The sequence below is a fragment of the Chiloscyllium plagiosum genome, chromosome 6 (genome assembly GCF_004010195.1).
Source record: "Chiloscyllium plagiosum isolate BGI_BamShark_2017 chromosome 6, ASM401019v2, whole genome shotgun sequence".
NCBI lineage: Eukaryota > Metazoa > Chordata > Chondrichthyes > Orectolobiformes > Hemiscylliidae > Chiloscyllium > Chiloscyllium plagiosum.
The window spans coordinates 63588225-63611603 of NC_057715.1; the positions used below are offsets into that span (position 1 = coordinate 63588225).

The 23379-nt window shown below is 39.2% G+C and overlaps 1 protein-coding gene across 4 annotated transcripts in view; it reads right to left on the minus strand.

Moving 5' to 3' along the window:
• Positions 1–12749: 12749 nt before the first annotated feature.
• The window catches only part of chst10 (carbohydrate sulfotransferase 10), a 58834-nt gene continuing 48204 nt past the window's right edge, over positions 12750–23379 (minus strand). For all 4 annotated transcript variants that reach the window (XM_043691697.1, XM_043691694.1, XM_043691696.1 and 1 more), the window contains 2 exons: positions 15325–15430; positions 12750–15119 (listed from right to left, as the gene is read on the minus strand). In XM_043691697.1, coding sequence (XP_043547632.1) covers positions 14582–15119; positions 15325–15430 — 644 coding nt within the window. In that variant the 3' untranslated portion in view covers positions 12750–14581. The remainder of the gene's footprint in view (positions 15120–15324; positions 15431–23379) is intronic.

Consider the following 23379-nt stretch of genomic DNA (forward strand, 5'->3'; position numbering starts at 1 on the left):
CTTTTGTCCTTAATGTATTTGTGAAAATCCTTTGGATTCTCCTTAATTCTATTTGCCAAAGCTACCTCATGTCACCTTTTTGTCCTCCTGATTTTCCTCTTAAGTATACTCCTACTTCCTTTATACTCTTCTAATGATTCACTTGATCTATCCTGTCTATACCTTACATATGATTCCTTCTTTTTCTTAACCAAACCCTCAATTTCTTTAGTCATCCAGCATTCCCTATACCTATCAGCCTTTCCTTTCACCCTAACAGGAATATACTTTTGCTGGATTCTTGTTATCTCATTTCTGAAGGTTCCCATTTTCCAGCCGTCCCTGCGAACATCTGCTTCCAATCAGCTTTCGAAAGTTCTTGCCCCATACCGCCAAAATTGGCCTTTCTCCAATTCAGAACTTCAACTTTTAGATCTGGTCTATCCTTTTCCATCATTATTTTATATCTAATACAATTATGGTCGCTGTCCCCAAACTGCTCCCCCACTGACACCTCAGTTACCTGCCCTGCCTTATTTCCCAAGAGTAGGTCAAGCTTTGCGCTTCTCTAGTAGGTACATCCACATACTAAATCAGAAAAACAACAATTCACTTTTCTGATTCTGTGCTGTGAATTTCGCCCAACAGTTCCTCCAAGATCAGTTGTGAATTTCATTGTTTGTTAATTTTCCCAGATATCCAGCGATACACTAATTCAAACAGCAAAGGCAGTGTCAGCTTCTTTATCTCTCTCTCTCTCTCTCTTGCACTGACCTCACCATGTGCTTCCTTTGTCTGTTCTTTTCCCTTTTAAAACTGCTGTTGTTTTGAATTTTTCTTTCCAAAGTTCCAAAACAATGCAACAGCATATAAAAGGAGAAAGTGAGGTCTGCAGATGCTGGAGATCAAAGTTGAAACTTTATTGCTGGAACAGCACAGCAGGTCAGTAATTGCTGTTCCTGGAATTCGAGGAAATCACCTCCAGCACCTAAAATACGTCAAAAAAGGAACAGCTGTTACAGCCAGAAATTCTTTCCGTCCTCCATCTTGGATTACCTAAAGTGAGTAGAGTGGGTTCTTTCTTGATTATATGTTTTGTTGAGCCATGTCTCTTGATTAAACTTAAAATATAAGCCATAAGTATTAATTTAACCAGGAGCAGTGTTTTGTAGGGGAATAAGACAGTGCTATTTTCTTGGTCTGTAGATTGAAAGAGGCAAAAATGCACTTAGTGGAGTGATATGCTCTTCTTGTAAGATGGGGGAGTTTAGGGAGAGTTTATGGGTTACTGAGATATATATCTCTAATAAATGCCATTGGTTGTGAATCCTATCAGATCGAATGGATCGGTTGGAGAGGTAGTTAGAAGCAATGAGGAATTTACAAGAGCAAGGGGATGTGATGGATGGCAGTTATAGGAAGGGGAGAAGTCTCAGATACAGTCACAAAGATGGGTTAATTCCAGGAAAGGTAAGAGAAGTAGGCAGGTAGTGCAAGCCTCTGTGGCTATCCTCATTTCAAACAATTATGCTGTTTTGGAAAATGTAATTGATTCCAGGGAAACGTCGCACAAACAACCAAGTTTCTGGTATTGAGACTGGCTGTAATGTAATGAGAGTTACATCGGGTTCCAAGAGATCATTTGTGTTAGGGGACTCTCTCGTCCGAGGTACAGACAGACGTTACTGTGACCAGCAGTGAAAAATCAGAATGTTGTGTTGCTCCCTGGTGCCAGGATCAAGGCTGTCTCAGAGAGGGTGCAGAATGTTTTCAAGGGGTAGAGGGGTCAGCAGGAGGTAATTGTACACATTGAAACCAACAACTTAAGAAGGGAAAAGGTTGCAATTCTGAAAGGAGATTACAGAGAGTTAGGCAGAAATTTAAAAAGGAGGTCCTCGAGAGTAGTAATATCTGGATTACTCCCGGTGCTATGAGCTAGTGAGGGCAAGAATTGGAGGATAGAGGAGATGAATGCATGGCTGAGGAGCTGGTGTATGGGAGAAGGATTCACATTTTTGGATCATTGGAATCTCTTTTGGGATAGAAATTACCTGTACAAGAAGGACTGATTGCACCTAAATTAGAAGGGGATTAATATACTGGCAGGGAGATTTGCTACAGCTGCTTGGGAGGATTAAACTAGTAAAGTGGTGGGGGAGGGGTGATGGGACCCAGGGAGATAGTGAGGAAACATTTCAATCTGAGACTGGTACAGTTGAGAACAAAGGCCAGTCAAACAGTCAGGGCAAGCAGGGATAAAGCAGAGAGCAAGGTAAGACTGATAAATTAAACTGCATTTATTTCAATGCAGGGGGCCTAACAGGGAAGGCAGATGAACTCAGGGCATGGGACTGGGACTGGGATTGGGATATCATAGCAATTACAGAAACGTGGCTCAGGGATGGACAGGACTGGCAGCTTAATGTTCCAGGATACAAATGCTACAGGAAAGACAGAAAGGGAGGCAAGAGAGGAGGAGGAGTGGCGTTTTTGATAAGGGATAGCATTACAGCTGTACTTAAGGAGGATATTCCCAGAAATACATCCAGGGAATTTATTTGGGTGGAACTGTGAAATAAGACTGAGGTGTCAGTGGGGGAGCACTTTGGGGCCAGCGACCATAATTCTATTAGTTCTAAAATAGTGATGAAAAAGGATAGATCATATCTAAAAGTTGAAGTTCTAAATTGGAGGAAGGCCAATTTTGACAGTATTAGGCAAGAACTTTCAAAAGCTATTTGGCCGCAGATGTTCGGAGGTAAAGGGACAGCTGGAAAATGGGAAGCCTTCAGAAATGAGATAACGAGAATCCAGAGAAAGTATATTCCTGTTAGGGTAAAGGGAAAGGTTTATAGGTATAGGGAATGCTGGATGACTAAAGAAATTGAGGGTTTGGTTAAGAAAAAGAAGGAGTCATATGTCAGGTATAGATAGGATATATCAAGTGAATCCTTAAATAGTATAAAGGCAGTAGGACTATACTTAAGAGAAAAATTAGGAGGGGAAAAAGGGAACATGAGATAGCTTTGGAAAATAGAGTTAAGGAAAATCCAAAGGATTTTTACAAATACATTAAGGACAAAAGGGTAACTAGGGAGAGAATAGGGCCCCTCAAAGATCAGCAAGGCGGCCTTTGTGAGGAACCACAGGAGATGGGTCAGATACTAAACGAGTATTTTGCATCAGTATTTACTGTAGAAAAGGACATGGAAGATATAGAATGTAGGGAAATAGATGGTGACATATGTCCATATTACAGAGGAAGAGGTGCTGGAAATATCCATATTATAGAGGAGGAGGTGCTGGAAATATTGAAACAAATAAAAGTGGATAAATCCCCAGGACCTGGTACCCTAGAACTCTGTGGGAAGCTAGGGAAGTGATTGCTGGGCCTCTTACTAAGATATTTGTATCATCGATAGTCACAGGTGAGGTGCCAGAAGATTGGAGGTTGGCTAACGTGGTGCCACTGTTTAAGAAAGGTGATAATGACAAGCCAGGGAACTTTCGACCAGTGAGCCTGACGTCAGTGGTGGGCAAGTTGTTGGAGGGAATCCTGAGGGACAGGATTGATATGTATTTGGAAAGGCAAGGACTGATTAGGAATAGTCAACATGGCTTTGTGCGTGGGAAATCATGTCTCACAAACTTGATTGAGTTTTTTGAAGAAGTAACAAAGAGGATTGATGAGGGCAAAGCAGTAGGTGTGATATATATGGACTTCAGTAAGGCGTTCGACAAGGTTCTGCATGGGAGACTGATTAGCAAGGTTAGATCTCATGGAATACAGGGAGAACTAGCCATTTGGATACAGGACTAGCTCAAAGGTAGAAGAGCTAGTTGGGAAAGCAAATCTTAGCAGGACTTATACACTTCATGGTTAGGGTCTAGGTAGTGTTGCTGAACAAAGAGACCTTGGAGTGCAGGTTCATAGCTTCTTGAAAGTGGAGTCGCAGGTAGATAGGATAGTGAAGAAGGCGTTTGGTATGCTTTCCTTTATCAGTCAGAGTATTGAGTACAGGAGTTGGGAGGTCATGTTGCGGCTGTCCCGGACATTGGTTAGGCCACTGTTGAAATATTGCGTGCAATTCTGGTCTCCTTCCTATCGGAAGGGTTCATAAAAGATTTACAAGGATGTTGCCTGGGTTGGGGGATTGGAGCTACGGGAGAGGCTGAATAGGCTGGGGCTGTTTTCCCTGGAACATCAAAGGCTGTCGGGTGACCTTATAGAGGTTTATAAAATCATGAGGGACATGGATAGGATAAATAGACAAAATCTTTTCCCTGGGGTGGGGAGTCCAGATCTAGACGGCATGGGTGAGAGGGAAAAGGTATAAAAGAGACCTAAGGGGCAACGTTTTGGTTGCCTAAGGGTGGTTCATGTATGGAATGAGCTGCCAGAGGAAGTGGTAGAGGCTAGTACAATTGCAACATTGAAGAGGCATTTGAATGGGTATATGAATAGGAAGGGTTTGGAGCGATATGGGCCAGGTGCTGGCAGGTGGGGTTGGATTGGGTTGGTTGGCAAGGACGCGTTGGACTGAAGGGTCTGTTTCTGTGCTGTATATCTCTATGACTCTAAATTATTCACCTCTTGACTGCCCAATGTCTTTCAATTATCTACAAAGCACAAGTCAGTGTGACGTAATATTCTCCACTTGCCTATTGAATGCTGCACCAACAAAGTTCAAAAACCTGACATTACCCAACAAAAGTAGCTGCTTACAGCCTGCAACATATCATTTGATTTATCACCACCAAAGCATCACAGCCTAACTTTATATCATTTCCAGGTGCACCACAACTCACCAAAGTTTCAACAGCAAGTGACAAAACTACAATCCCTATTGTCTGGGAGTGCAGCAGCTGAAATCAGTATTCCCTGTAATTTGTGTAGCCACATGGATGAGCAGCCACATTGAGGATGCCGATTGGCATGAGGACTCATTATCTTCCAATTTCAGATGTTGCTGCTGTGCACAGACCTTGGAGGTCCATGTAGTGGCAGGAAATGTTAGAATGATGTCAAATTCTCTTTCAGGACCATGATGATAAGGAATTATTTTCCTGTTTCTTCATCATAGCATGATGAAAAATTCTCAAAGATAACAGCACTGAGCATATTTCACAATACGGAGAGTGGCACATGAGTTGACTCAGAGGTGGAATCAGGTGATGTTACCGAAATGGAAACAGGTGATCTTTGTGATGGCACAGATCTGTCATCAGAAACTAATCTTGGGGTCAAGAAGGACACTAGGTTTGTAAACAACCTTGTTCAGTCTCAAAACTCCTAGTGAGAAATGGAATTTCCAGTTAGGAAATTACATTGTTGTGACTAAATTGTTTGACTTTGATCATAGACAAAATTTACTTTAAAAATATTTCACAAATTTCTATTACTCCAATATTGGATGGCAGACAATTAGTCTGAGATTTAGGGGTAGTTGACGATGTGGAAGATGTGGAGATAGTTGTAAGCTAGCAATGTATATCTTGAAACTGAGGTGATGTTGCCAAGGGACAGAACATAGTGGAGAAGATGGTGGTGGGGGGAGGTGTGGTGGCAAGCATAGGTTTTTGAGGAACATCAGAGATTATGATGCAAGAGTTGATAACGAATCCATCGAAGGGTTTATCTGGCTGTAAATAAATAGAAAAGGATGGAATCAGGAGAGATGTCTCACACTAGTGATAGTAGAGGTTTTGAAAGATGATGGTATGATTAGCTATGTCAAAGGCTGCAGATAGATTAAGATGAATATAGCTTATCTTAGTCAACATCATTTGGGATGAAATTTCTCACTTTGTAGGAGAGATTCAAATATGGAGTTACATAAAGGTGAGATGGATTTGAGGTGATAGAACATTCAGGAACTTTGAGGTAGGAAAATGAGGTTGAAGTTAAACTGTAACTTGCAAAGATGGAGAGATCAAAGGTTGATATGTTTTATAAAGAGTTTATAACATGAGATTAAGTTTCTGCTGCAATATCTTGGAGAAAAGAGTTCCAGTTCTGGAACTTTTAGTTTTTCTGTTTAAAATGGTGATCATTTTTTCTTCTTCCAATAACATTTATTCTATCCAAAGGCAATCTTTTGTAATGCATGGTCAATTGTTGATGCAAATAAATATGACCTCCTCAGTGAAGACTGGTCTTAAGGGATTCTTCCTAATCAGAAATGCTGCCAAAGAGAGTCCTCTGCCAAACCAAATGCCTGGAAGTCAATGCTGAAGAATTGGCTGGCTATGAGCCACTGATAGAAACTAAGTAATCTAACTACCTCAAAGTGTGAAGTAGTCAGCTGAAGATCACATATTATGAAACCAAGACTGAATGTAAATGTCTCAAATTTTAGCTCAGTTGCTAATGGGAGTTTTTGTAACATGAGCAGAGAATATTGAATTACATGATGTCAGAACTGATTCAATGATAGCAAATTTGCTTCTGAGTCAGAAGATCATGGATTCACATCCCATTTCAAAGTCTTGAAGAAGAAAATTCATACCGACAGTGATGACGGAATGCTTCACCTCGTAAGTGTCATCTTTAGGCTAGTGTGCCTTTTTGAGTAGAATTAAAAGATTCAATGCACTTTTTGGTGCAGCGGGAAGGCATTTTCCTTCAGTGAACACTACATTATGTGATCATCTGTTCCATTGCTGTTTGCGGGACTTGTAAGCAAATTGGCTACTCTCTTCCTTAAACAACAACAATGACAACATTTCATCATATGTGGAATGCTTTGAGGTATCCTCGGGATGTGAAAGGTGCTAATATAAATGCAAGATTGTTATTTTATGTTTAATAAAATTACGTGGAAACTCAGCAAGATTAGATTAGATTACTTACACTAGATTAGATTAGATTACTTACAGTGTGGATACAGGCCCTTCGGCCCAACAAGTCCACACCGACCCACTGAAGCGCAACCCACCCATACCCCTACATTTACCCCTTACCTAACACTACGGGCAATTTAGCATAGCTAATTCACCTGATCTGCACATCTTTGGACTGTGGGAGGAAACCCACACAGACACGGGGAGAACATGCAAACTCCACCCAGACAGTCGCCTGAGGCGGGAATTGAACCCGGGTCTCTGGCACTGTGAGGCAGCAGTGCTAACCACTGTGCCACCATGCCTCCCACTTTGAGATACTATGAATGGAACACTTGCAAGATCCAATGGAATAAAAAACATACAAACATTACTTAAGGAAAGAAATAACTTGGAACATTACACATTAAAATTATACATATTTCTAAAAACATTTGATGATTACATTACTTGCCAGACTATATGATTACAATGAATGGGAATGTTGGTAAAATAATTTTATCACACAAAACGTTCAAGCAAATTTCATTGAGCTTTATTTCAGTAGTTGTCAACCAATCCAACATTCTTAAGGGAATGAAAGACGATACAGTCTATTATTTACAATGGATTTGTGTGGCGTTTTGGGGTTTGGAACAGGATTTCTAAACAGTTCTGCTTATGCAATGTAATTCCAAGAAATCTTTAATGCATGCAAGGATCATTAGTAGTACTCCCTAGGAACTTGTCTAAATCAAAACATACTATTATGGTCCAGCTAAATTGCACATTTCTGTGTTGTAACTTCACATAAACACACCTGAATAATTGCAATAATTGTATCCAACAGCTACCTAAAGTTAAAACAAGCATCAATATTCTAGACATCTTACAGAGCCAAAAATTGGAATGGAACAAAGAATATAGAAATAATGAAATTAATGAGTTAAATATTTTTACAGGATTTTTGGAAGATCATTTGCAAGTGAAAGCTGGCAAAGGATAGGTATAAGTCTGGAGAAACAGTGAAAGAACCTTAAAAGTAAAATAAAATGCAATGAGAAGCAAATATGACAATAAAAAGACGGAGGCAAAATGGAAGTAATGCATCAATATAGTTTCAAATGAAAGAAATCTTAACCTGAAAACAGAAAATTCTCCAGACAGACAACAACAAAAAGTATGTCAAAACCACTCTGTGCTGCCAACCGTACTACCACATTCCCAACCTATATTAAGCAGGTTAAGTTGTTAAAGTCAAAGGTTTGACCAGAGGACTGCAAAGCACCCGGGAGATCTAATTGTATGCTTGTGCATTGACATTGGCTTGAACAATATAGGAAGTCAAAGACAGAGATTTCAAAATGGGAAATGGAGATGGTACAAGATTGGAAGAATTCTAAACTGTAAGAAGAGTAGTGTAGAGTACTAAGTATAGAATTGGCTTTGTTAGAATGTGCATAGATTTAATGAGCAAGGTAAGGCTAAGGATAACTCTAACAGATTTAACCTACACATTAAGAGCAAACAAACAACCAGGGAGAGAATAGGCCCCCTTAAAGATCAACAAAATTGCCCATATGTGGAACCACAGGAGATGGGAGAGATACCAAATATTTCATGTGAGCATTTACAATGGAGAAAGATATGGAGACTAGGGAGCTCAGGGCAATAAATCTTGAAGTCTTGAAAACAGCATATTGAGGCCAGCACCTCCCTGTTAACTCTCAACTGAAAGTTTGATCCTTCTAACATTTACTAAACACCATAATCTGGTAAAGTTACAAACTGATAGAAGCCTTCACAACATCTGATGTGCCCTCATTCAATCCTGACAAAGTTGCATGTTAGTAATGGCACTAGGAATGGATAGCTCTGGTTCAGACAGTGTTAGAAAATCATGTACTACTAAGGATGGCTACCCTGTACCTCCAATCTTTTAGCTGCAGTTAAAATTGCATTCACTCAAAAGCTGATGAAAACTGAACATATATTTATGCCACCAGTGCACCCTCAGAACATTTTGTTTTTCCCTTCACTTCCATTATGTCTGTGTACAGTCCTGAGGTCTCCAGCACAGGTGTAGGATACCTGCCTTACAGTGGTGCCTTTGAACAGGAATCCCTGGAGGTACTTGTAGGTGGAGAGTTCAAACACCCTATAAGCTAATAAAATATAGGAGCAAATGTAAGACATTTGGCCTAACACATCTGCTTTACTATTCAAAGAGATCATGGCTGATTTGTTGGTCCTCAACTCCACTTTCCTGCCATTTCCCTATAACCTTTGATTCCCTTACTGATTAAGAATCTGTCTATCTCAGCCTCGAATATACTTAATAACCTTAGCCTCCAGAGTCTTCTGTGGTAAAGAATTCTGTAGATTCACTATATACTGAGAGTTGAAATCCTGCTTTATCACTGCCCTAACTTGACACCATCGACTTTGAGATTATTCCCTCTGGTCCTAGACTCTCCCACAAGGGACAACAACCTCTCAGCATCTACTCTGTCAAGTCCACTATAAATTTTATATGTTTCAGCAAGGTCTCCTCTCATTCTTCTAAACTCTAATGAGCTCTAACTTACTCAACCTCCCCTCGTAAGAAAATATCTCTATACCCATGATCAACCTAATGATTCCTTCTCTTGTTTGCCTGAGTGTGTCCTGCCAAGATGGAGTTTCACCCTCCTTGGCTTGAAATCCCACAGGATTAACCATGACAGACAAAATAGAAGTGGAGGGGCCAGGCATCTCTGCACTGTCCTGAAAGGTTCTCTGGCTCAGTACCTACTGGGAGCATCTTGTCCCCTTGAGAATAAGGGGCACTTGCAATAAGGTCAAAGTCTATTATACCCCTGTAATTTTGCTGTTGGCTATGTATCAATGGCTGGAGTGATAGATTGCATACATCCATCTCACGCCGTGTGGTAAATCTGGGTCTCCATGGATTGGGAATCTATCCACAGAGGCAGCATGACGCTTGCCTATCATAGCACAGCACAAAAGCATTGGTGGATTCTTCAATCTTTGAGTCAGTTTCCTGAACATCTTAACAAACTTGCCTGCTGCATCTATGACGGCTTGTGGATCTGAATGGAGTCCTTAATGGCTGACAACACAGGGTCCTCTCCTGCCTGGAGTTGAGCAGATGTCTAGCAGTCCTCTGAGTGCCAGCGATTTGGATGTTTCTCAACCAGCTGTGGAGACAGGGAAGCGGTGTGTTCATCAGATTGTGCTCCTAATTGTACTCCAGCTAAAGTACCCCCCAAGATGTCAGCAAGCTGGTAGAAGATGCTGAAGATAGCCTTGCCACTGTTTCCTCTGAGAGATCTGTGGCTTCCTCAGGGTTAGAGGAGATAATACCCTGAAGGGATGATGTCTTCCATGTGGTTACTGCACAGATGCCATGGGTGCTCATAGGAGATGGGAGAGAATGAGTTGCGAAAAAATAAGTGTCAATGTTTGGGTAGGTTAAGATTATATGCAGAATGGCAGTAATGAAACAGCAATGCAACATGTGACAATGGACCTTATTTGGTTACTGGGACATGTAGGTCTTAGCATTACCATGAATGGTCATGGTCCTCTCCATTTAGAGCAAGGATTTCTCCTCATAAGGAGTAAGGAGATGAATATCAGGCACACTGTTACCTGTCTTGGCTCCTAGAATAAAACAATGGGGGGATTTGAGTGAGATGAAAGTGCCAGACATAGCTCTTAAAGCTGGTGCAGGTGACATAAATGGTGTGCAAAGTGAGTGAGCAAACAGTGCAGAGGGCAAACAGGACTAGCAGGTTGGAGGAAGGGTGGTGGGCTCAGAGAGAGAAGATGCTGAATTCATTAGAGAATGTGAGAATGGCAGAACATTAATCTTGCTAGGTGGTGTTGTAGTTGTAGAGTTAGAATGAGTGTGAGTTGGCAGAATGAAGATGGTGGCATGTACCTTTGCAGAGTACAGAAGATCATTAAACTTCTACATATACATTACTTCCTCTGGATCAGCTATATTACACTGACCGAGATATCAACTTCAGATTAGACTGGCACGGTTTGATGCTGTGGTCTCCTCTAGCAGTGCAGAGGAAAGAGGACAGCTGTGGGAGAACTTGAGCAAAATTGACACAAAACTGTATGGAAGCCATTTTTGGCACAAAACAATTTTTGCAGTAAAATGTAGCTTGCTAGTAAAGTGTTGTTTGAGCCCTGCCTGAGGAATTCTGTTTTGATAGTCTGACCTTGTTGATGCAGGCTGTCTATGCTACTCATGCCATTTGATAATTCTGCTCCACAGAATGAAGTATTGTTTTTCTCTGCCCCTTATCAGTTGTTCTAGCCTCGCTGAACCTGCAGTATAATGTAACATTCAGTTTTGTAGATATTAAGAAATGTAGATCTGGACAATGTATGTGAACCTTACGACTGCCCCTAGATTGTGTAATTAATGGACAGTGGGCTTGTATTTTACGATATAACTTGTAACATTCTGTGTTTCATTGGAACTGTGACAGACTTCTTTGAATAAAGATGTAATTCTCTATGGCCAAGAATAAAAGCTAGTTAATTGCTTAAGGTCTCCTCTCCTGACTACTTTGTTTTAAATGATTTGGCATAAAATTTACTTTTCCCCCAATAACAGCTCTTCTCTCCATCACCCTGTCCACCAGCAAGTCCAGGACCCTGTCAGCAAATCAGGATGTCAACTTGCTTCTGTTGGCATTCTATACGGCAATTGTTCCAATACTGCAACTGTGAAGGGCATTTCCTAGCTGGGAGCAATTGACCAGGTTCACAGCTGAGGTTTACATGTGAACTAGTGGTAGGATTTGAGGAAGGTCCCAACAGTGGTCAATATTTCTGTTGATGCCGAGCACAAGATAGCATGTGAGTGGCACCATATTGATGCGGTGCATAAACATGAGGTAAAATTGAGTGAGAAAACTCAATAGGGATCACAGAAAGAAACCCTCTCTCTGACTCGCTGAAATTGCCATTTAGCCAATTTTTGCATGTGTGCATTTAGGAAGTTGATGTTTGTTGTGTTTACATTTCAGTTGTCGTGAAAAATAAACTTTAATCCTGTCTTTTGATTTAAACTCATAAAAAGCCTATTTTGTGACTATTTGTTAAGGTCCTAATATTCAAGGGGTTAAAATAATACACGAAAATGACATCTTGATTTGGTCAATCAAGCAATGAGAAAAGGGAAAATTTATACCACATTTCTCCCCATCCAGAGCAGAAGAAAGAGTTCTCAGAGCATTGTTAGTGAGTTGATGGTTAAACTTGGAGGGGATGGGGACGTTTTTTTAATTCATTCACAGGATAGAATGACAGTTATTGCCCATCCCTAACTGTTAAGAGGGCAGTTAAGAGTCAATCACATTGCTGTGGGTCTGGAGTCACATATAAGCCAGACGAGGTCAGGATGGCAATTTCTTTCCCTAAAGGACATTAGTGAACCAGATAATCAGCAATTTCCCAACAACTTGATTAGATACAAAAAAAACTGCAGATGCTGAAATCCAAGGAAAAGAAGCAGGCGGCTGGAAGAACACAGCAAGCTAGGCAACATCAGAAGGTGGAGAATGTTTTGGGTGTAACCCGTCTTCAGACTGGGGATGGGGGTGTCACAGGTAGAGGATACAACCTGGTTGGTCGATGGGAGGAACAAATCCCGAAATGCAGGATAAATTTTCCCTTTTCTCATTGCTGGGTTGACCAAATCAACATGTCATTTTTGTGCACTGTTTTAATCCCCCTGTCCTGAAGAAGGGTTACAAACAAAACGTTGACTTCTCCACCTCCTGATGCTGCCTGTGTTCTTCCAGCCTCCTGCTTGTCTACTAACTTCTCAACAATGACAATGGATTCACAGTCATCATTAGACTTCTAATTCCAGATGTTTATTTCACCAACTGCCATGGTAGGATTCAAACCCAGGCCCCCAGAACACTGCCTGAGTCATTGGATTAACAGTCAAGCAATAATACCACTAAGCTATCACCTCCCCAATGATTGGAAGCCATTGTCTATCTGTAAAAAACATTTAAAGGGCAAGTCGGACATATTAAAGAACAGAATATTTACCAAAGAGATTTTGAATTAGTTGAAATGTGTAGAGAATGGAGGATTGGATGTTAACCAGATAGCCACTGAAATAGTTAAGTCTGGAGACAGCATAGGAACAGATCAGCATTTCAGCTACATTCAGGTATAGACTTAGCTGAAAGTAGGCAGTGTTCGCCACTGAAATAATAGTTAAATAATACATCTTTCTATGGATACAAAAATTATACATTTTGGGAAGAAAAGGTTCTAACAACCAAGAGGTTAAAATATTTCCATATGTATTTTATGCACTAGTTTAAATATATTTATGCTGATATGAATATTGCTTATTAAGATAAATTTTGTTGAAAGTTTTTGTCTTGCACTTGTCAGGACAATTTACAACAGTACCAATGCAAGGAGGGGGAACCCCATATCACTGCATACAACATGAACACGTACCTGTACTGCAATTATTTTTAATCAATAAGTAACAGCCGCTTGCTGATATATTTCTCAACAGTTGATCAATCAGAGTCAACCTGCCTCGCTTAGAATCATTGTAATTGGTGCATTCTCTGTGGCCACTCCTCTACTAATCAGAGTCCACTTGATAATCAATCACCACTCTTCATTTATGCAGTACAAATGTTTATTTAGCCCCTTGAATTGGTATTCTTGTGAGATACGCAGATAAGTGCACAACAAAAAACTTTTGACACAACGTTTTTTTCAGCAACGTCGGTACCACCAAATGACTATTTGCTTATAAAGACATGGTCCATGCATTAGCTAGCACACTAAAATATCAGAATCATGATGCAAGGAAGCTCAGATACACATTCCTCAAAGTAGTTAGTGAAATAAAATCTGGGTTTTTTTTTGTCATATTACTTTTTAATGTTACATAATGCATTTATCAGTAGGTTGACATAAAAGTTTATAAATAACAGTTGCTGGTAGCTTAATCTATTAATTGGAATGCTTGATGTATGCGTATCAAGATTCACCATCTTTGCAAATTTTTTACTATATTATTCAGCAATTTCTATCAGTCACTGCAGGTGCTGAGTTCTCCAACCCAGAAGGATCAAAGGGAAAATGCTGCTCAGTCAAGTCTTCTGTTTGCCAGGAGGGAACTGAAATTAAATTCTCAAAAAGTACCAATTGTAACCTAGATAATTAATAAAACTGAAAAACAGGTATCCCTAAAAATGAATATTGTAGCTTTAAATGTGCAAATTTTAATACCTATTGTATTAAAAGACTTGTCCAATGTTTGTACCTAAACTCAACTAAATCAAATAAGTCACAAGAAAATTACTTTGCCAGTATCTATGACTGTTAAGTGTGTGACAGCAACAATTCAATATGGGGTCAAAAGACATTTACAACATTATTTTCCAAATTTATACTGTTCAGTAATTGCCTTCTACTGTACTTGTTCTTGGAAATATTTCACGACATTTTGAAGGCCTGAAATGGCTCTTTTGATGTGTTCCATGCATTACACTACTGCTGATCTACTTCTAAAATATTGTTATTCTTGGGTCCATTTATTATTGCGTACATGCATGTATTAAACTGTTGTTTCAAGGTTTGTTTCACTCCACGTGCCTTCACTGACCTCTGCTGGTGATAGCATTAAAATGTCCAGTGTTTAATGAAAAACTCCAAACAATAACGTAAACCTTCATTGCACCCCTATTAGGCAGAGTACTTTGCTAAGTTAGTTTAACAAAAACTCTGGTTCATCATAACCGAACAGTTTGAAATCTCCTTGGAAACGAGCATGAAGGCGTTTTATATCCCGTTTGCTGATTCCAGAAAAATACTGCTCAACCTTGGTTCTGTTGTATGCTGTAATACCTGATGGAATTGGTGGATAGGATACCAAGTTACTCATTCCTGCTTTTTTTAAAATGTATGGAGCATCCTTTTCCAGAGTTTCATGATGTCCTATGATATTATACTTGATTCCACAAGGTGCACAAAGCTCTACATACGTAGCCCAGTGAATAATGGGTTCTCCTATTTTAATATCAAGCCACTTATGGTTCGGGTCACCTAAATAGCGAATAAAATCATCAAATTGTAATCCTTTAGTTTCAGTGCGATTTCTTCTATACTTCTGAATAATAGCTGGAGCAATGTTATATCTGTACCACGGTTCAAATCGAGGATTCTTTAGAAACTTGTCTTTGAATGCAGAAATAAGTCTTTCAAAGGGATCTCTAACAATGAAGAATTTGAAGTACGTCTTCAATCTGAAAGAAATCAAAAAATGAAAGACATGAACATGATAGTGTGATCTGGCACTCTTAAAAAATGTTCTAAGAAAAAAGTAACATCAAAACTGTGAGTGATTCAGTAAGAAAAATACTGCATTTGTGCTCAATAAATTAGATCATTTATTTGAGTTATCAGGATATACTTTGTGTGGAAACATTGTCAAATTAAATTTACTTCAACCTTTTTGTTATTTCTAGTTCACTGTATGATGACAAACGAGGTAGGCCATTCCTCTCATGATTATGGATCAAAGGTTCAGGAATGTCTTTAATAGATTTAAATTCTCCTGTAAAATAAAAAGATGTTAAGTACATTATTTTCACATTCCAAAATCAAGTACTCAAAAGTACGTCAGACAGAAATAGGGCATTAGGTCGAATAGGTCCACATTTGTGTTTATTCTTCATCAAAGCCTCCTCCACCCTTTTTTAAATCTAATGCCATCAATATACACATATTCTCCCTCATGTTTATCTATCTACCCCTTAAATGCAACTTTAGTATTTACCTCTAGTGCTCTTACAGAAGTAAGTTGTAAAGTAAGGCAAAGACATGGAGAGATTCAGAAATGGATTTCTTGTATTGGTTCACAGCATGCCAATTGAGGTAAATAAAGACAGTAGCAATGCATAAATAGGATTTAGTGTAGAACGGAATTTGGTAATTTTAATATTGGATGAGCTGGTCGTAATAAAAAGTGCTGGCTGGGCATTGTGAAAGAATGATCTCCAAAGTAATTGGAGAAGATGTGAAAGTAGAGGTGGGTGATCTTATTTATTTAGCCATGATCACATGGATTTGAGCCACTTGAAATTAACCTTTAGGTACCACCTTTTATGTTCCAGTTATTTGAGCTATGCTTTAATTCTATTCATCCAGATAAAAATCACACAACACTAGGTTAGAGTCCAACAGGTTTAATTGGAAGTACACTAGCTTTCGGGGTGACACTCCTTCATCAGGTGATTGTGGAGGGCTCAATTGTAACACAGAATTTATAGCAAAAATTTGCAGTGTGATGTAACTGAAATTATACATTGAAAAATTGATTGTCTGTTCAGCCTTTCATCTGTTAGAATACAGTGATAGTTTCACTTCTTTCATGTGTATTCATCCAGAAGATGACATGACCTAGAAAAGAGCCCTAGCCAATTCCTTTTGATATATACAGTGCAAGGATGTGAATAACACTCAGCACGAGTCAGTGGTCACTATGAGAAACAGGATTGGTCACACTTTGACAGGAGGTCCCAAAGTTAACTATGAGTAGCACAGGTTGGATGTGAAGGTATGGAATTGTTGACAGATAAAAGAGGGTAATAATTGATAAAAAGAGGTTTCAGAATGGCCAGCTGTACTTAAAGGTTGATAAACCCCCAGGATTGGAGAGGATACTGTAGAAAGTAAGAAAAGAAATTTTAAAGCACTGGTCATAATTTTCCAACTCTCTTCAGGTAATGTAAGGTAGAATTGTAAATTCTGCTAAAGGAATCTCTGTTCAAAGAAAAGTGCAAGGATAGAACAGCAACCACTTGCCAATGAATTCAAGCTCAGGACTGCGAAAGCTATAAAAAATAATATTGGACAAAATTAACATTCACTTGGATTAGCATGGATTAATTGCAGAAAGACAACATGGGTGAATAGTATTTCACTAACTTGATTAAGATTTTTAATGAGGTTGTAGTTATAGTAATTATAACTTGATGAGAGTAATGCAGTTGATGGTATGTACATGAATTTTCAAAAGGTGTTTCATACAGTGCCACATAATAGGCTTGCAAACAAATATGAAGGCCATGCAATTAAATTGACAGCATGGATGCAAGCATGGTTGACTGACAGGAATTCTCGAGTAACGGTGAATGATTGCTGCTCGGATTGGAGGAAGCTATCTTGTGGAGTTCCCCAGGGGCCTAAACCAGGACCATTGGTATTCTTGATATCGATAAGGATATAGATTGGATGCGAAGGGCACAATTTCATAATTTGCAGATTACACAACTTTGAAACTGTGTGGTCTGAGAGATTGATACTGACAAACTTTAAGAGGACATAGCTAAACTGGTAGAATCAGTAGGCATGCTGCAAATTAAAACTAATGCAAGGAAGTGTGAAGTTCTTCAAAATAAAATTTTGGAAATGGTTTCAAATACTGTAAAAGGTTATCCTACACTTTACATTATCCTTCAGATAGCTTCAAAATTAGGGTGAAAACAGCTAAGTGACACACTCAGCATCACAACACTTTTACCATAATCAAAAAACAAATCACTGGAAAATCTCAACAGGTCTGACAGCATCTGTGGAGAGAAATCAGAGTTGACGTTTTGAGTCCAATGACCCTTCACAACAGAACAACACTTCTACCATCCAAATGGATCTCTTGAACATTTAGGAGTTTAGGGGCATTCTTAAGAGAGATATCAGGAAGGCAATAAGAGACCTTGGCAAATAAGGTTAAGGATAATCCAAAGACATTCTAAAAGTACATTAACAGCAAGACAGCAACTAGAGAGAGTAGTGCCTCTTAAAGATCAAAGTGGTCATCTTTGTGTTGAACCTCAAGAGATGGGAGAGATATTAAATGATTATTTCCTGTCAGATTTTACTTTGGTGAAAGAAATGGAGGCTTGACAACTCAGAGAAATAAATATTGATGTTTTGAAAGCAGTTCACATGACAGAAGAGGAAATGCTGGAAGTCTTAGAAAATATAAAGGTGGATAAAACTCTGGGACCTGATCTAGTGTATTCCAGGACTTTAAGGGAAGTTAGGGAGGAAATAACAGGGACCCTTGCAGAAATATTTCTATCATCTATAAATGTGGGTGAGGTGTCGAATGACTGGAGAGTGGTTAATATTGTGCCTTTGTTTAAGAAGAGATGCAAGGACAAGCCACTTTGGTGGTCCGTATTGGAAGTGATTCTAAAAGATAGGATTTATATGCATTTGGAGAGGCAATGAATGATTATGGAGAGACAGCATGGCTTTGTGTGAGGGAAATCATGTTTCACAAACTTAATTAAGTATTTTGAGGAAGTAACCAAGAAGATTGATGAGAGTAGAGTGGTAGACATTGTTTACTTGGGCATTAATAAAGCCTTTGACAAGGATCCGCATGGTAGACTAATTAGTAAAATTAGACGACATGGGATTCAGGATGAGCTTGTCAACTGGATATCAAACTGGCTTAATGGCAGGAGATAGAGTCATGGTGGAGGGTTGTTTTTCAGACTGGAAGCTTGCGACCAGCAGTGTTCCACAGGAATCAGTGCTGGGTCCATGTTTGTTTCTCATTTATATAAATGATTCAGATGAGAATATAGAAAGTACGGATAGTAAATTTGCAGATGACACCAAGATTGGTGGTATAGTGGACAGTGAAGGAGATTACTTAAGATTCCAAACAGATCTTGATCAATTGGGTCAATGGGCTGAAGATGGAGTTTAATTTGGATGAACACAAGCTTTTGCATTTTGGTAAAACAAACACAAGACTTATATAGTTAAAAGTAAGGTCTTAGTGTTATGGAACAATGAGACCTAGAGCTTCAGGTACAGAATTCTTTTAGAACACTGAACAATACAGCACTGATGCACATGACATCAGTGAGGCCTCTTCTGGAGTACTATGTCCCGTTCTGGTATCCGTTGTAGCAAGGATATTGTTAAATTGGAGAGGGTTCAGAAAAGATTCACCAGGATGTTGCTGGGAAAGAAGGGTTTGAGTTATAAGGAAAGGCTAGATAGGCTGCGGCTTTTTTCACTGGGGCGTTGTAGGTTGAGAGGTGACCTTATACAGGTTTATAAAAGAATGAGGGGTGTAGGTAAGGTGAATGGCTTTTCTCTAGGGCCGGGGATTTCAGGACTAAGGGTCATATTTTTAAGGTGGGAGGAGAAATATTTTAAAAAGACATGAGGAGCAATTTTTTTTTTTACACAGAGGGTGGTTCATGTGTGGAATGAACTTCCAGAGGAAGTGGTAAATGTGGGTATGGTTGTAATGTTTAAAAGATGTTTAGATAAATACACGAATAAGAAATGGTTGGAAGGATAGGGGCCAAGTGCAGAAAGGTGGGACTAGTTTAGTTTGGGACTATAGTCAGCATGGACTGGTTGGATCAAAGGGTCTGTTTCAGTGTTGTATGATTCCATTAACATTATGGTTATTAGGACATAGAGACACAAAAAAGCCTCAAAGGGTGCAGGAACAGATACCTGGGGAGATATGGCACAAATTGTTCAAGGTGGCAGACTAGATTGAGAAAGTATTTAATAAAGTATAACAAATCCTGGGCTTTATAATTGGATGCACAGAATACAAAAGCAAGGAAGTTTTGACAAAACAGTTTTGTCTCAACAGGAATATTGTGCACAAGTCTGGTCAAAATGCTTTCAGGGGACAAAGAAGGCTTATACAAGGTCCAAAGCAGATAAATGAGATTCACGTTCTAGGACTGAGGGTCATCCATAGCCTGGGTATATTGGGGATTGCTCTCCTTACAGAAGAGAAAGTTGAACAGAGATTTCACGGGGCCGATCAAAGTCACGAGGAGTGTACATAGAGCATGTGGGGAAAAGCAATTCCCACGAGTGCAAAGGTAAAGAAACAGAAAACACTCAGGTGAATATTTAAATGGATCAACATTAATATGATGAAAAAGAGTTTTAAGCAATGAATAATCCGGAATTGATAAACACGAAGGAAAGAACATTTGTGGGACTATGAGGCGAGGGATGGCAAATGGGACTAGCTAAATTGCTCTTACAGAAGAACTGGCATAGATACAATGGGCGAAAACCATTCTCAGTTCCTATTAGATAACTTCTGAGTCAATAATAAATGGCTTCAGGATTTTCATGATATCTATTGATGGAATTAAATGGGCTGAATAAGAAAATTTTTGAGGTGAAATGGCCATTGTAGTGATGTGTCTTTCTATGCATTGTTGCTGTGTGTGTCACTTAGCTGTTTTATCCCGAGTTTTGAAGTGGTCTAATGTGTGCTGTCAAGTGCAGGAATAACATATTTGCTAGGTATACACTTTACAATATTTGAAAACATTTTCCACATTAAATTTCCAAATTTTTTGAAAAATGTGGCAAGCTGAAGTTTTAAAAAGTTGCAGTGATAAAATTAGTGACAAAAATATTTCAAAACATTGTGGCTTCAAGCATGCTAATTTTTCAGATTATTTTGTTTAAAGTCATACTTGTGAGTTATTTCAAACTTCAGGGAGTTTTTTTACAAATATATCTAATCAAATATAACATTTTGAGGGGAATAATATAAAATCATAAAGTGTTGAATTAGTGTCAACAATTTTTCTTTCAGCTTATGAAATGCATATTCTACATATGAAACAGGAAAACCCTTTTAGCAAATGTCTCAACTCCAACTGGATAATTTGTGAACAGCTATGAGCAGTTTCAGAGTCATCAATTGTGGAAATGTGCATCAAACATTTATGTAAAACTTGCTGTCAAAGCATTACATTTCCCAGAAATACAAATAAGTAATGCATGTTCACTTGCATTCAAACTAGGAAAAAATATATAGTTTTATCATGAGGATTAATAGAAGTAATAAAACATTTGAGATCCTCCCTCGAAGCTTTAACTGTGCTCAAAATCAACAAACATCACCAGCTCTCTGGTATTTCATTCAAGTGATCGTTTTCTTGTGTGAGCAAGCAAAATATGAAGCATTTCTAGCCTTATTATGATGATATTTTGGATCCATTATTACTATTGACATGGGCATAATGTCGGCGAAAGTGAGGACTGAAGATACTGGAGATCAGAGTGGTGCTGGAAAAGCACAGCAGGTCAGGCAGCATCCAAGGAGCAGGAAAAACTGACGTTTCGGGCAAAAGCCCTTCATCAGGATTCCAAAACGATGATTTTCCTGCTCCTTGGTTGCTGCCCGACCCATGGGCATAATGTCAGCTACTGCTAACTGCAATATGTACAGAAATTACATTAGTTCAGCTATTTGTACCTTGGACTGAAGCAGAAACATTAGTAGTTATCGAATTCCTTGCACTGTTGCCATTGTATATAGATAGGAGCCTGTCTGCCAAGTAATTTAAAAGATTTGCCACACATCAGTGATAATGTCCTTCTCACTTAACTCCAAATCCCCCAGCTGATACGTGCCGTGCACCGTGATTGCTGATACGTGCCGTGCACCGTGATTGTTGTGTTTTCCTGAGCCAAAACTAAAAGTCAATCAATCACTGCACTAGTTCCAGAACATAGGGTGGCAATGCATTAAAATAAAAACGGAAATCTGGAAACAATCAGAATGTCTGTCATCATCTTTGAAAAGTGAAAAATGAAAAAAGAGAAACATTTTAGGTTTTATGATCCTTTGTTAGACACTGAAGGTTTTACATGAATACCTAATATGAAGGAAATAGAGCAAGTGTAAGTAGGTGAAGGAAAATGACCACACACACAGGAGAAGAATGATTTGTAAGGTGATGAGATGGAATACATGAGATGATAAAATGACAGAAGTTTAATTGGATTTTCCTCCTCATGGAGGAAATTACTTTGCCATTAAATGAGTTCTGTAAAGGAACTGATTCCCAATAGACAGAGTTACTCAACACCATTGTGCCAAATAAAAAGAAGCTTTTAAATTAATAAAAGCACAGCTGATTCAATGTTTTACATGATGGAAAACAGGGTAATGGAGAGTATAAAAAGGATGAATCACTCCTTTATATATCCCAGAATACAGGAAATTCAAAGATAGAAATAATAAATAATATGACATGACTCACAAATTCAGTTACTAGAAAATTTCATGCCAGTCACTACAACCAAAGTTGGGAAAGTGCATTCTGAGACACAAAATATATCTGCACTTGGAAAGAAATGGATTAATCAGAGATAGTCAACAAGGATCTGTTAAGATGTCATGTTAGGCAAACTTGACCCTTTTTGAAGGTAACCAAGTGTGTTGATGAAGGTAATGCATTTGATATGGTTTAAATGAATTTTAGGAAGGCTTTTGATAAGATCCGTTATGGCAGATGGGTCAAGAAAATAAGAACCTATGATACCCAAGGTAAAACGGCACAATGGATCCACAATTGGCTGACAATCAGGAAATAGAGATATTGGTTGGGGATGTTTGTTTCCAGTGTGGTTCTGCTAGGTTTGGTGGCTTGGCCCTTGCTGTTTGTGGTGTAATTAATGATTTGGGCTTAAATTGAGAGTTACTGTCATAGAGATGTACAGCATGGAAACAGACCCTTCGGTCCAACCCGTCCACGCCGACCAGATATCCCAGCCCAATCTACTCCCACCTGCCAGCACCCGGCCCATATCCCTCCAAACCCTTCCTATTCATATACCCATCCAAATGCTTCTTAAAAGTTGCAATTGTACCAGCCTCCACCACATCCTCTGGCAGCTAATTCCATACACGTACCACCCTCTGCATGAAAAAGTTCCCCCTTAGGTCTCTTTTATATCTTTCCCCTGTCACCCTAAACCTATGCCCTCTAGTTCTGGACTCTCCAACACCAGGGAAACCAAACCAATGTCCTGTACAGCCGCAACATGACCTCCCAACTCCTGTACTCAATACTCTGACCAGAGGGGATGATCAGGAAGAATATGGACAACATGAAAATCAGTATGGCAGCAAATAGTTAGGAAGATAACCGTAAACTGTAGAGGCATATCAATGGATTGGTCAGATGAGTAAAACAGTGAAAAATGGAAATCAAGCTGGAAAAGTGTGAGGGAATGCACCTGGAGAGGGTTCACAGGCAAAGGGTTACACAATGAATTGTAGGACATGAGAAAGTATTGAAGATCAGAAGGACTTTGCTGTAATATTAACAGATCCCCAGAGGTAGCATAGCAGATAGTTAAGGTAGTTAAGAAGGCATATGAGATACTTGGCTTTATTAGGCAAGGCATGGAATACAAGAGCAGAGAAGTTATACTGGAAGTTTATAAAACAATGGTTAGGTTACAACTGGAGTACTGCGTGAATTTCGAGTCACCAAACTATAGGAAGAATGTGATTACACAAGAAAATGCTGCCTGGCCTGGAGGATCTGACCTATGAAGAAAAATAGGTTAGGCTGGGCTTGTTTTCCTTGGAGCAGTGAAAATTGAGAAGGGAACTAGTAAAGATATGAGGGACATAGATAAAGTGGAAGCAACAGGAGATACAGATTTAAGGTAAGAAGTAGAAAGCTAAAGGGA